This window comes from Phaethon aethereus (assembly GCF_964289735.1).
Source record: "Phaethon aethereus genome assembly, chromosome: 8".
Classification (NCBI taxonomy): Eukaryota; Metazoa; Chordata; class Aves; order Phaethontiformes; family Phaethontidae; genus Phaethon; species Phaethon aethereus.
In genome coordinates, this window is record NC_138584.1 from 2700998 (window position 1) to 2714226 (window position 13229).

The following is a 13229-nucleotide window of genomic DNA, read 5'->3' on the forward strand; positions in this document are numbered from 1 at the left end:
GGGGAGTGAGATTCAACTTAGCGCTTGGTTAGCGGGAAACGCTGTTAAAAATTCAGCCACTTTTCCCAAGGGACAAGAGCCAAGGGGACAGTCCAGGCACACGTACTGGCTCACCACACATAGCTCAAAACGTAAATGTGCAATCACGTCTCGCTGACAAAGATCCTTTACTTTTCATACTTCCACGAGTCACCAAAATTTCATACTTGCCAATTCATGGGCAGTGTCCCACCAGTGGCTGGGGATGAGCAGCACACTGCTGATTTATAACCTGACATAAACCCAGACACAGAACAGCATTTTCGGCAGGATTTGCACACATGGAGAGCAGCAAATTTGTGCCTTGAGCTTGTTTATATTTTGAGAAAAATATTTCTCATGTTTATTTATTGGACTAATAGTAGCAAAAACTCTTACTTTAGAAAGCAAGTTTTATTTATTGGCTTTGTCTTTTACAGAATGCATCTTGCCTTTTACAGTTTGTTTAGAGATTTTTTTTTTAATTTCCCTCTCTTTTGTAACTATAATTTACCACTAGAAGACACTATTTTTCTATTTACAGCTGCAATGTATTACAAGGATTAAATAAGCCTTCATTTCAGTCCTTTCTTCCTGAGCTACTTCAGAAATTCAATATATGTAAGAGAAAATAGTAAAAAAAATTGTCATTTTGGGAAAACAGAAAACTCTCTGTGAAGGCCAAAGGCACAAAGTATTTGTTACTAAGTAGAAAACATTCTTTCACATCGGATAAAAAGGAAACATTTTGTTAAATGGTCATTTCTATCCCGTAGTAAGGCTGGACCATCTGGTCTAATGACAACAGAAGGATGAGCACCAGTAATAGGAATTGCTATTCTTGAGCTACAACAGGTCCAAAGCTCATAGAAATTAAATGGTAGCTTCAGGCATATACTTAGGGTTTGGGCTTTTTTCTCGCCAAAGAAGTGACTCCTGGGACACAGAAAGGTCTCAAATCTCCTCTGTGAAGAAATTGTAATTTTTGCTTTCTTCACACAGAAAGTCTGATAGAAAGACAGAAAAGTAAAGACGTTATAGAATGATCAGTCTCTTAAAGCACGTATGTGAAGTCACCACATGCATTACAAAATACAGGCCGATGATGAACTAACCAGTAACATTTTTTTCACCCCATCAGTGTTTTTCAAACAAAAACATAAGGAACAGCTTTCAGTTGTCAAAAACAATGACAAAAACTAATGAAAATGTAACACACCTTTTAAATCAGCATTTTTTTCCCCTGCAAGGATTGCTGTTCCTCTGGCACGTCCTGTGCTGTTATGATGGTGCAAAGGAAATAACTGAGAACGGCAGCAACGCAGCTGGTGTCCTGAAAGGTCTGTTGGTACTTCCTTAGAACTAACGGACACAAATCGCTTTAGTGATGACATTTATTATCACTTTGCCATCACTGTACGTCATCCTGCATTGCCGATTTACTTGACTGCCCTCCCAGGATGTTCTGCTCTCACCGCATGCTCTTACCCCGAGCAAGTATTTAGCAGGATTGTGGGACTGGGCATTTCCATGAAAAGAGAAGAAAGAAAAGAGAAGAAAGAAAAGAGAAGAAAGAAAAGAGAAGAAAGAAAAGAGAAGAAAGAAAAGAGAAGAAAGAAAAGAGAAGAAAGAAAAGAGAAGAAAGAAAAGAGAAGAAAGAAAAGAGAAGAAAGAAAAGAGAAGAAAGAAAAGAGAAGAAAGAAAAGAGAAGAAAGAAAAGAGAAGAAAGAAAAGAGAAGAAAGAAAAGAGAAGAAAGAAAAGAGAAGAAAGAAAAGAGAAGAAAGAAAAGAGAAGAAAGAAAAGAGAAGAAAGAAAAGAGAAGAAAGAAAAGAGAAGAAAGAAAAGAGAAGAAAGAAAAGAGAAGAAAGAAAAGAGAAGAAAGAAAAGAGAAGAAAGAAAAGAGAAGAAAGAAAAGAGAAGAAAGAAAAGAGAAGAAAGAAAAGAGAAGAAAGAAAAGAGAAGAAAGAAAAGAGAAGAAAGAAAAGAGAAGAAAGAAAAGAGAAGAAAGAAAAGAGAAGAAAGAAAAGAGAAGAAAGAAAAGAGAAGAAAGAAAAGAGAAGAAAGAAAAGAGAAGAAAGAAAAGAGAAGAAAGAAAAGAGAAGAAAGAAAAGAGAAGAAAGAAAAGAGAAGAAAGAAAAGAGAAAAAAGAAAAAAAGAAAAAAGAAAAAAGAAAAAAAAGAAAAAAAAAAAGTCATCGGACTGAAAGAAGTAAGGATGTATAAGATGATTGCAGTGCCAGGGACGTACGTTCTCCAGCATGCAAGCCCGTCCCTATTGAATGCAACCATCCCCACGCAGCTAACTGCTGCCTCTGACCTCTGCGCCCCACGAGGCTCTCGGGCCGGCTCAGGTTTACAGGGGTTGTATTAACAGATGATCTTAACGAATTTCGGAAAGACGGTACCATCAGGCGTCTACTTCGGACCCACCCGCAGCTGGGCGGGCGAACGCCAGCGCTGCGGCCTGTCCGCGGGGTTGCGACGCGCAGCGGCTCCGGCGGGAGCTGGCGTCCTGCGCAGAGGACGGCTCTGGCCACCCCCGCTGGAGGTTTCGCACCGCGTCGCAGCGCGCCTGTAAAGCCGGGAAGGTAGCAGCTTCAGGTCCGAGACGTCTTATGATGGGTCGTTACCAACTGCGCCGTTACGCTATCTGCTTCACTGTCGCCGCATTATGCGGTGACGTGTTCACACGGAGGCACTTGCACAACATGCTCCAGAGCTGGTAGCACCCACATTTCTCCAAATATCAGGAACCCAACGCTGGAAAATGCTGCGTGCCCAGCACATAAAAGAACACCACCCGCCACCCTCCCAAAAAAACCCTGTCTAAACCCTTCACAGGGATGTGGGAGAACTCCCTACCCTGGTTATTGCCCATCTTTGCCCACACGCCAGATGCAATAGCTTACACCTTTTTGCACTCCGCTTTCTTGAAAGGAAGAGTATGTGCTACAGGGGAGCCAGCTCATCCTACACCCCAGCTTCCCACGGAGCACCTTGCAGTTACATGTTCATATGCCCTTGTCCTCAGGTGCCTAATTGGGAAACACCTGGCTTGGGCAGCCTAATTCTCACAGCACCAAGAACAGTAAATATTTATAACTGCACTGCATGGAAAGGAGAAGGGTTTGCGTGACTTGCTGCAGGCTCACAGCCTGACTCAGTCACAAGGCCAGGATTAAGTTTTAGGAGTTCCCCACTCCCAGGTCTATGGTCAGCTTATCAGCCTGTGCACCGTCAGGATCGTTGCCTCATGCCACGCTGCAGAAGAATGGTGAAACACAGCTTTCCCTGCTGTAATGATTCACTTAATCTTTTCAGATTTATTAGGTACAACAGATCAGTAACAGAAACTTCACGGAGAGCTTTCATTTGTTAAGCAACTATTTCCCATCTCTAACGTTCCACCAAAAGCGTGGTCAGTTTTCTGGTTCGAGCCTGCAGCAGATTGCTTAAGTTTCATACCTTGCACTTTTAGTGCCTTTCAGGGCTAAAAGCTATGAAACAGCAAAGCATACAGAGAATCAAACCCTCTTTTTCCTCATGGAATAAAGGAAATCCTCAGCGTCAGCAAACAGAAAAGCTTTTTGTAGATGTTCATGTAAGTCACAGGAATGACTAACAGGGCTTTGACCCAGCATATCCACATATCTGTCCATCCCTGACATGGCAAAGGTTTTCAGTTTTGTCTATGTGAGACGGGATTAGCTTTATACTTCTATTTCAGAATTGACCGAATAGCAATTGATCCAACAATCTGGATCAATATGCTGACCATAATCTATCTACCTACAGCAAGAATTTATACTAATAAAGTATAATTCATTACCTGCTTTTCTTCCGAACCTACCTGCAATGCTTACCACAAGTTTTGATTAATTGCCATAAGTACATGTATGGAACATCTATTTGCACATTTACTGACCAGCTTTAGTCCCAATACACACAAGAATCAGATTCCTTGTGTCTTTGCTCAGCCATTACTCCACTTTATCCCTTGATGCTGGTCTGTAAAAATGAAGGTGCATTTCCCCCTGTGCCTACATGCTACAACACTAACATCACTCGAGTGTAACACAGCAGCAGCCTTTAAATATGGCATTCGTGGCATGATAACATCTCAGTGTTTGCCTCAAGATCAGATCTCCTGTGAAGTCAAATAAAGCTTACCTTAATATCTGAACAGCTAAATCTAGTCTAGACTAAATGAGAGCACTCGAATCACCTGCCTTAAGACTCCTGTGGACAGTGACACTTTATCACGTTAGAATTACAGTTTTCAACTAAAAAGAAAACTTGTGACTGATGTGCAGCATAAGAAAAGGCTCAGTACTGTGTCGTGCAGAGTTCATGCAGAGGGCTATGTACATGTCTAGTGTAGTAAAAACGCATATGAAGAATCGGTACTTTTCTCCCCTAATTGATTTTCTCAAGAAAGCTGCAGGACCCCAAGAATATTTACTGTGACTTTTGGGAACCAGCAGAACATCAGCCTGACCTCGAGAGCTTGATGCTCTGGCCCAAACCCTGCTGCTCAGTAATGCTCTGGGCCCACCCAGTTGGGCTCATCTTGTCAATGGGAATACACGAAGGGAAACCTCTGCTCTTCCCTCAAAGAACGGTGGTTCTTCACCCCTCAACAACGTAAAAGATAAAAAGGGTGTTGCTTGAGTACTGCTGTATCACAGTGCCCTGTGATTGCCATCTGTCTCCCTGGGTTGCCTTTTTTTATAGAACAGGTGGAACAAGAAAGTGATTTTGATTTATAACTCCCATAATTTTTTCTGTTTTGTAACAAACACATCCCAACCAGGCCAAGCAGTCTAGCTCCAGGATGTTCAGAGGTCCCTTACCCAACAGGTTCAAATACTTGGCTCTGTTTTCTGTAGGAGAAATGAGCAGTTCAGGCAACCCTTAAAATAGTTAATGGCACTTGGAAAATAAATAAGTTCCCAATTAAAAATACACATTCCCATTCCAGAAAGTTTTACAACCACTATTTCACACCATGTTCCCAATATTTTCTCATGACTGAGAAGGAAAAGTATAATGAAGAAACCCTCACCTAGGCACTTTTAGTAAGAATCTGGCCAGATACCTTTTTAAAGAGACTTATATATATCCTAATTGCTTTTTATGAGACGATGAGAACCTCTACAATTATCATGTGTATTTTGATCTTCACTGATACCCAACAGCTGCAGGAAATACACACTGCACCGTACCTGCTGTAAGCTTATCCCTTTTCTATCCTGTTATTAACTGTTCTCCTTTTTGAACTTGCAGCGTTTCCTACTCCAGCCACCAAAATGGAAGAAAATGCCAACACCAGCTTCGAAGAAGATTTTGAAGGACAGGCAATACGCACAGGCAAGGAAATTAACTGCCTTTTTTTTTTTCTCTAAAAATAAGTTAAACTGTCCCTGTTCACTGGGGAAGGCCAGAATTTGAGTAGATCTGGTTGGTTTGCCAAACCCCTTGCACAGAAACATAGACTCCAAAGCCAATGAGAATGTATTTTGGAGTGACACTCCTCACAGAAGGGCAGGTAACACCAAACTGATCTTTGTGGCAATCCTTCTCATACCTGAAGCAAATGGCAAATGGAGAAGACACCTGAAGAAGCCACTGACAGCAATGGCCCAATGCAGGTCTTGGTTTACTGCTTCAGTCATAAGCAATGGCCTTTCTTCTTCTGGGGAAAAGAGAAGAAAACAAACAGCAACAAACAACACACACACTAGAATTAGGTTTTAAGGTTCACCATAAAGGCTGAATTATTTTTTTCCTTCTTACAGAAGGAACATTCAGTGCTAAAAGTGGGCCTATAAATCCTTTTGGCAAACACAGCATAGCATTTAAAAGCTTTAAAAGCATCCTTGCTCGGAATCACAATTCTTTTTAATCCAGCCCTCAATCACCATGATTTTTATGAGTACTAATGTTGTATTCAGCTCTACAGACAGGTATCACTTCATCCCACCCCACCAATAGGGAACTATATGGCAATCATTCCCTCCCTGTGCTCCCAGGGCTTCTTTCAGTTCGTGCTATAATAAATGCAGCTCTTGTAATAACTCTTTCTGGTATTCTTTCCCAACCAGCCTTGCTGCTGTTGGCTAAGATTATTATATACGTCTATTTTTTTAGGGACCCAAATGCAGGGCACTACATCCACATCTAGGCTTCAAAATACTTTTGGAAATGAGGCCATTGTACTGTTATCACTATGCCAAGAGGTTCAGGCTAATTCCTGCTTTGGAATCTTGTTTGCAAAAGATCAGACCACCTTCCCTTTCCACTCAGGGGTGTAGTCCTTTAGCCACCACTTCAAGATGTTGGAATTTAAATCCAAAACAGAGTCTTGGCAACTCGCAACACCACACCCCTCTCATGAGAGGGAGAGCTGCTTACCTAGCCTTTTCTAAATTTTCCATAGAAATAAACTTCACCTCCGACAACACTAAAATATTCCTTGTTTTTGCTCTACAATCTAAGATGCAGATTAAAGTGTTTCCTTTTGAAAAACACCACTGGAACACTGAACTGGATTTTTTTCCCCCCATTTCAAAATTTAACTGCTTTGATCAAGCAGCTTCAAAGACCAACATCTGCATTATGATCTTACATAGCACTTGCCTTACAAGTTACTCTTCCAGTGGAACAGGTATGGGTTTAAAAAAAAAATTTTTTTTAAAATCTCCAGTGTCCTGCATTCTTAGTTTTACTGTAAGTCCTTATGCATGTTATGCATTCAAATACACTGTCTAAGGACATGTTCTTCTAGGTTCTACGAAACACTAGCTTTGGCCAACACGTCAGTTTTAAACAGGTTTTGACATCCTCATCCTTGTTAACTCCTCAGTTCACCAAAATCCTTTTTCCTGATAGGAACCAAACCAGCAAAGTGATCCAGGTTAGAAAAACAACTCTTTCTTTCTTTCCGAGGCTAATGTAACACATGGGTCCCAAAGCTCTGGTTTTCAGCGCTCCTGGAGAGCGCTCTGGAAGGAAAAGGGGTGGATGGTGAAACTGCGGCACAGAAGGACAAACCAGCAAAAGCAGAAACCTCTTAAGACAGCTTCTTGTTGAGCCAGTTTCTCACCTAACTTCATCTCTCTTAGGGCCCAAAGGCGTGATCAATGACTGGAGAAAGTTTAAATTAGAAAGCGAAGACAGAGACTCCTTATCCTTGAGCAAGAAAGAAATTCTCAAACAAATGTCTTCACCACACAAATCTTTCAGTAAAGATGATAAAGACACCAGAGAGAGATTCTGCCGTAAGGTAAGAGAAGAAAAGCAAAATAAATTAATTTTGATTCTATATAAAACATACCGGTTATAAGCTAGAAAACCCTGAATTTGCCAGGCTCAATTCCATTGCAGCTTAGCAGAGCTCACACAACATACACAGAACAACTGCATGTCCAACCATCTAGTCCTCTCTCAAGCAAAGTCTAACTTCAGTAAAATAAGCAGTATATTTCACGACAACGTATCACACAGCACAGTTTGACCTTTCTTGCTCCCTTCCCTGCCTCAATGCTCTATCCTTCGTTAAGGCAATGGAAAATTTTTAACATGTTTAAAAACCTACTAGTCAGGCGAGAGCTCTGAGCCTGAATGTCACTCATTACCATTTACCAGTCCTGAACAGGGCGGGACCCAAACCCCAAAAAAACACAGGAATGAAACTTTGACCCTGCTACAGTCACTGGCAAAATTCCCACCAACTCTGGAAGATACAGGAGGTTTTGCCAAATACAGCAACTCTCTTCAATACCATCAAGTTGACATGCAAGTGTTGAGACAGGATCTTCACCGGTCTCTTGAAGAGACCTTCCAGAGTCACTGTAAGAAGTGATTGCTCTTCTGGCTAAGCTTGCGATGCAATGTTCTTTAGACAACAACTTAGTCTCTTCCTGTTTCAGTGCCAACAGATGACCACTTATTAATACAACTTTCTCTCAATATTCACAGATGAGCATGCAGGAATATGAATTAATTCATGATGAGCAAGAAGATGAAAGCTGCCTACAAAAATACCGCAAACGTTGCATGCAGGATATGCACCAGAGGCTGAGTTTTGGGCCAAAATATGGCTATCTGCGCGAGCTGCAGAATGGGGAACAGTTCCTGGAAGCTATCGAGAAGGAACGTAAAACTACCACTGTCATCGTCCATATTTATGAAGATGGCATCAAGGGCTGCGATGCTCTCAACAACAGCTTGACCTGCCTGGCAGCCGAGTATGCCACCGTGAAGTTCTGCAAGATCAAGGCCTCCAACACGGGGGCTGGAGACCGCTTCTCAAATGAAGTGCTTCCCACTCTACTTGTCTATAAGGGTGGGGAGCTCCTGAGCAATTTCATTAGCATTTCAGAACAATTCAATGAGGAGTTTTTTGCTGTGGATGTGGAGTCTTTCCTAAATGAGTATGGGCTGCTACCTGAAAGGGAGCTTTCAGCACTGGGAAATGGCAACATGGATGATGAAGATGTTGAATAATTAGAGAGCCATAGTCCTGACTGTCTCCCTTTCCTCCTCAATGTGTTGTAAATCAGTCTCGGTAACACCCATCTCATTTAGAGAAGGCTGTCTTTGCTAACTTATTTGGAAGATACATATACATAAACATGGCTTAACTAATGTTAACATTATTAATGTATGTGAATTTTACTTAAAACACATATGCTGTACATAATTATTTCTATGCCAGTCACAAGTAATAGGAAGAACAGGAAAGGACACTGATGATCTCTTGATGATCATCTCACTGATGATCTAAGAAATTAAAAAAAAAAATTTAAAAATTGAGGACCCACGTGTGCCTCCACGAAGCACAAGAACTTCATTTCAGCAAGAACAGAACTGATCCATGCCCCCACATACACAAAAAGTCATCTCTGTGCTCTGGAATTACGGTGAGTCATGGCTCCTCAGTTGACTTCTACTGACTTCAGTAGGAACAAGATCTCATCCAGCAGTGTTAAGGACAAACAAATAGCCTGAAGTCCTTGCATTCCTGAACGGATTAGGTATCTAGGACATTATTTTACGCTTCCACATTTAACTTGCAATATTCATGAAAACACAGAAGTTAGCTCAGCACTTATAGATAAGTTTGTCATCCAAACAACTAACACAGACACATTATCAGCTAATTTCAGCTCATTGTTACTCCGTATTTTGAACAGTAATATTGAAAATGTCTGTGAGTTATCGAAAAAGTATGTTGCGCTTCTGTAATAAACCTGAATAAAGCTTAACAGGTCTCAAAACCTGCCACTGGAAGTGTGAAATATATTGGTAATACATAACCTTAACCTTAAAAACGTGAAATATTAGTAAGCACTCATCAGATATTTACTAAACTGAAAGTTTGAAGTTTTGCTAAAGGGATGCTGTTGAGAACTATAGTGTAACAATCCTGAGAAGACGACATGGGTAAACTCACTATGAATCTTCCTCTCTCTGTAGGTCTAAAAAATCCACGTCCGCCAGTTCTGATATAAGACAACAAAACATCAGAAACATTTCAATGCCTTCTTTTGCACATTGGCAAAGCTAAAGGCTGACTTTTACTCTGAGGATAGAAATATCTATATCTTACTCAGAGGAAAGAAATACCTATGGACATTGTTTTTTATATATATATAAAATATATATAAATATACATTTTATATATATACTATATCTATGTAAGATACAGATCTTAACCGCACACAATTTTGCTGAGAACATTTGAGATTATAAAAATGTTAAGGATTATTTTCAGTACTCATATGACTCACCAGTTTTTATTTGATTTGATAGTTTCACATTTTGCTCATATTGAGTGGGAGCTTTCAGTTTTGCTTTGGGTCAGGATCCCACCATGGAAATGCCACCCTGCGAAATTCTGCACATGGATCAGTAAGAATTCAGAACTGAATGGCCACGGCTAAGGAACCATCACTGCAGTGATATAAGCCACACATAAAAAGCAGGTTCTTACCACTCTTTCAAACACACTTTTTTCTCCACTTCTCATTCACATGGAAAATTCACAGGAGTAGATGAAGGTTACACTACCTTCCAACAGATCTGCACAACAAAATAATTCTACTCAAAAAGATTTGGGAAATACAACCTGCAAAACGTTACTGAAGGAGTCATGAGATACCCTTTCAAAAAAACTGATTTAAACACAACTTATGCCTTGTTTTAAATAATGGCAAAAAATAAAAGTCTTTTTTGCTTGTCCAGTTTTAGGGACTATCAAAATGCTGCTGAATTTCTACTTTTAATATTGTCATGACATGGATTAATATTTTAAGAGTGCTAGAAACCTCACCTCATGGATTCTAAGCAATATGAATGAAGTTCCTTATCATCCCTTAACAATGTACAATCATTTAACCTGTAAAAGAATTCTTTATTTTATTCCACCAAGAAGTCAAATAGCACTTTCCCAAAATTTTATGATTCATGTTGTAAATTTCTGAATGCAAGACTATCATAAGGTTTTCTGATGGAACTCCAGGTGGAATAAAGCTTTTCCCTTAGAGCAGTCCCTCTTCCCCTTCCTCAAGCATGACGTTTACCCCTCAGTTAAAATGACCTTCATCGTAACATTTCATTTGCATCAGTAGGCTGACTCTTCAGAAATTTACCATTTGCAGACATACCTAACATTGTGATAATCTCATGATCTTACAATAGGTTACGTAGAAAATCATGAATTATCTTCTATCACAAAAATAACCAGCTGCTTGGGTAGTGGGAAAATATTGAACTTGCATTTCTTGATGATACGTTTTAAAGAAGAGTTATGAAAAAACTTCTGTCCTCTGCACACCAGAAAATCTCCACGTAGCTGGTGGGAACTTAACGTGCCTGAGAACTTTCCCTCTTTAGCAAAGTTGGGTCAAATGTTGCAGGTCAACAGCCTGATCACGTAAGCCTTATTTGAGAAAACAGGCTGAAAGCAAAAAAATGCCTAACAAAGAATAACCAGCACAGAAACTACATCTACAGCTAGCTGTAAGAAATAAGCTGACATTCCAATTTAAGAGACAGATTAAACATGCTTAAACAGGATTTCCTTCAACCTGTAATTTAAAAAAACCAACCACCACCACAAAGAAAACTAAAACACACATGTGACACCAAGCCCTAACAGAAGCTCATGACTAATGAAGTTGCAAATAAAGCTCTGATCACAGCAGTCATCCATATTTCTGCAGAAAAAAAAACTTAAAAACAAAACACAAGATTTGACTCACATCATACTACCGGTGAAGATTCTTGAATAACAAAAAGTAAATGCCTTAACAAGCACATGGGAGCAGCCTTCCTGCTACTCTCAGCTACCATTACTCTTCCTTTTGACTCAAAGTCACAGAGATCCTGAGTGTCCTCAAATATTCTGATGCAGGCAAAAATGGAGGAGGGGGGCGGAACTAATTATCAGTGGTGTCACTGCTGATCAAACTAAGAACAGAAGCTCTAGGAGATGTATGTCTGTTATGGGCATGCAGAATGCTATCCCTCAGATGCAAGGCATTATAAACCTCCTTGTACAAGACCACTGAGGCTTTTTAGAACTGATTTGAAAACTACATAGCACAGAAAATAAGGCTTTTGAAAATTATTCTCTAACATCGATTTTAGAACTACACTTAGAAGAGCCAGATTTGCAGATGTGGAAGTCCCAACTGTTCTTCTACACTCTTACATATTAAAATAAAAATGTATCTGCACTCAGGGATACAAGTTAACAAAGCTTAATTTCAGTCATGGATTTTTCACAAACCAAAAGCTTCCGAAGATTACATAGGTAGCAGGAAAAGGATATACCTATATGAAACCTCAGCAAAAGTTAACTAGCAGTCAAGGCATAGACTTTTAAAAAGTTGCTTTCCTTTTTCTTACACACACCTTTTTGTTTCTCTTAAAGAACTCATTTTCTTAGGTTATCAATGGCTAACCGTACAAAAAGGATGGGAAGCAAGATGACAACAAAATCCCCTCTTGGTTAGTTCTCCAATTCTTTGACAAGTGAGAACCTGCTTTCTTCTACATCCACTATTTCCTCATGGCAGGATGACTGGAAGGCTCAATCTGTAGATACAAGTCAAATTACTCATTTTTTCTTTGTCAGAGTTAAATTATTTTCTTATTGCACAGATGGTGGTTAAATGCAGTCTCCTGTATTAAAGCAGAAATCTCATCCAAAGCAACTTCTTCCTTTGCCTTCTTGCCACATCAAATTGGAAAATCAGACTTCCACAGATCCTCGATACCTAGCTAGTTACAAGCTGAAGGATTAATTTGATGGTGTGTAATAACACCATAAAGAAAAGGATCATTTACTAAATATTGAATAAGCTTGCAGTGGGGAAAGAAAAAAAGAGAGTTCTTTGCTAGGGGATCCATGGAATAATACCTCCAACAAGCTCTACTTTTTACACCACAGGTGCTAAACAAAAAGAACTATTGGAAGAGTGTTTCATGACAGTGACAGTGTTCTTCTCTGGCATAAGATATTTAGACTCTTCAATGTTGTACTTCACTTCTATGGCTGAGTTTCAAGTAACAGGCAACTAGGGCAACTACAGAATAACCATTTTGTATTTCACCTCCAAAAGCATACCACCCCTTCCCCCTCAAAGAAAGAAAAAAGAAAAAAAAGAAAGAGACAAAAAGAGCCAAAGGACAAACTGCTTTCATCTCATTACTCCCCTGCTCCTCTTTCTGATAAGAGATGTTAGCAGAGCACGTTTTAAACCAACAATATTTTGAAGCGCATTACAAAATTAATCATGTTTTCTGGATAGCACTTGACCGCCCCCAGAATCAACTGCTTCTGCATAACGCCGTTTTGCCTGTTGAATAATATGGATGTCTAAAACAAGCAGCAGCTGAAGGACTTGCCTGAAAATAGTGCCTCTGTTACAACATTCACTTTCCTCTGAAAGGCCCTGTTGGAGCAACACTGAGCACAGAAGATCAACACTGTGTTCCAAAATACAGTTACAATACCAAAAGCAGATCTGTTTCCAAACATGTAAAAAGAGAATATACAGATAAGGCAATAGTTTTTAAGACATCTTTCTCATAGTTGCCTTTTATTAAAAGTATCCCAGTACATTCTTGATTATGCTTTAGAACCGAAGTGTTTATAATTTTTCTTAGTGTTCCAGTGCCTTTATACAAAAAAGAAATTT

The 13229-nt window shown here is 39.8% G+C and overlaps 1 protein-coding gene across 1 annotated transcript; it reads left to right on the forward strand.

Moving 5' to 3' along the window:
• Positions 1-5327: 5327 nt before the first annotated feature.
• On the forward strand, positions 5328-9077 carry PDC (phosducin; the record flags this gene model as incomplete). Its single annotated transcript, XM_082002799.1, has 3 exons — positions 5328-5388; positions 7143-7303; positions 7999-9077. 3 exons carry the CDS (start codon positions 5328-5330, stop codon positions 8524-8526), a joined length of 750 nt encoding a protein of 249 aa, XP_081858925.1. The 3' UTR covers positions 8527-9077.
• Positions 9078-13229: the final 4152 nt, after the last annotated feature.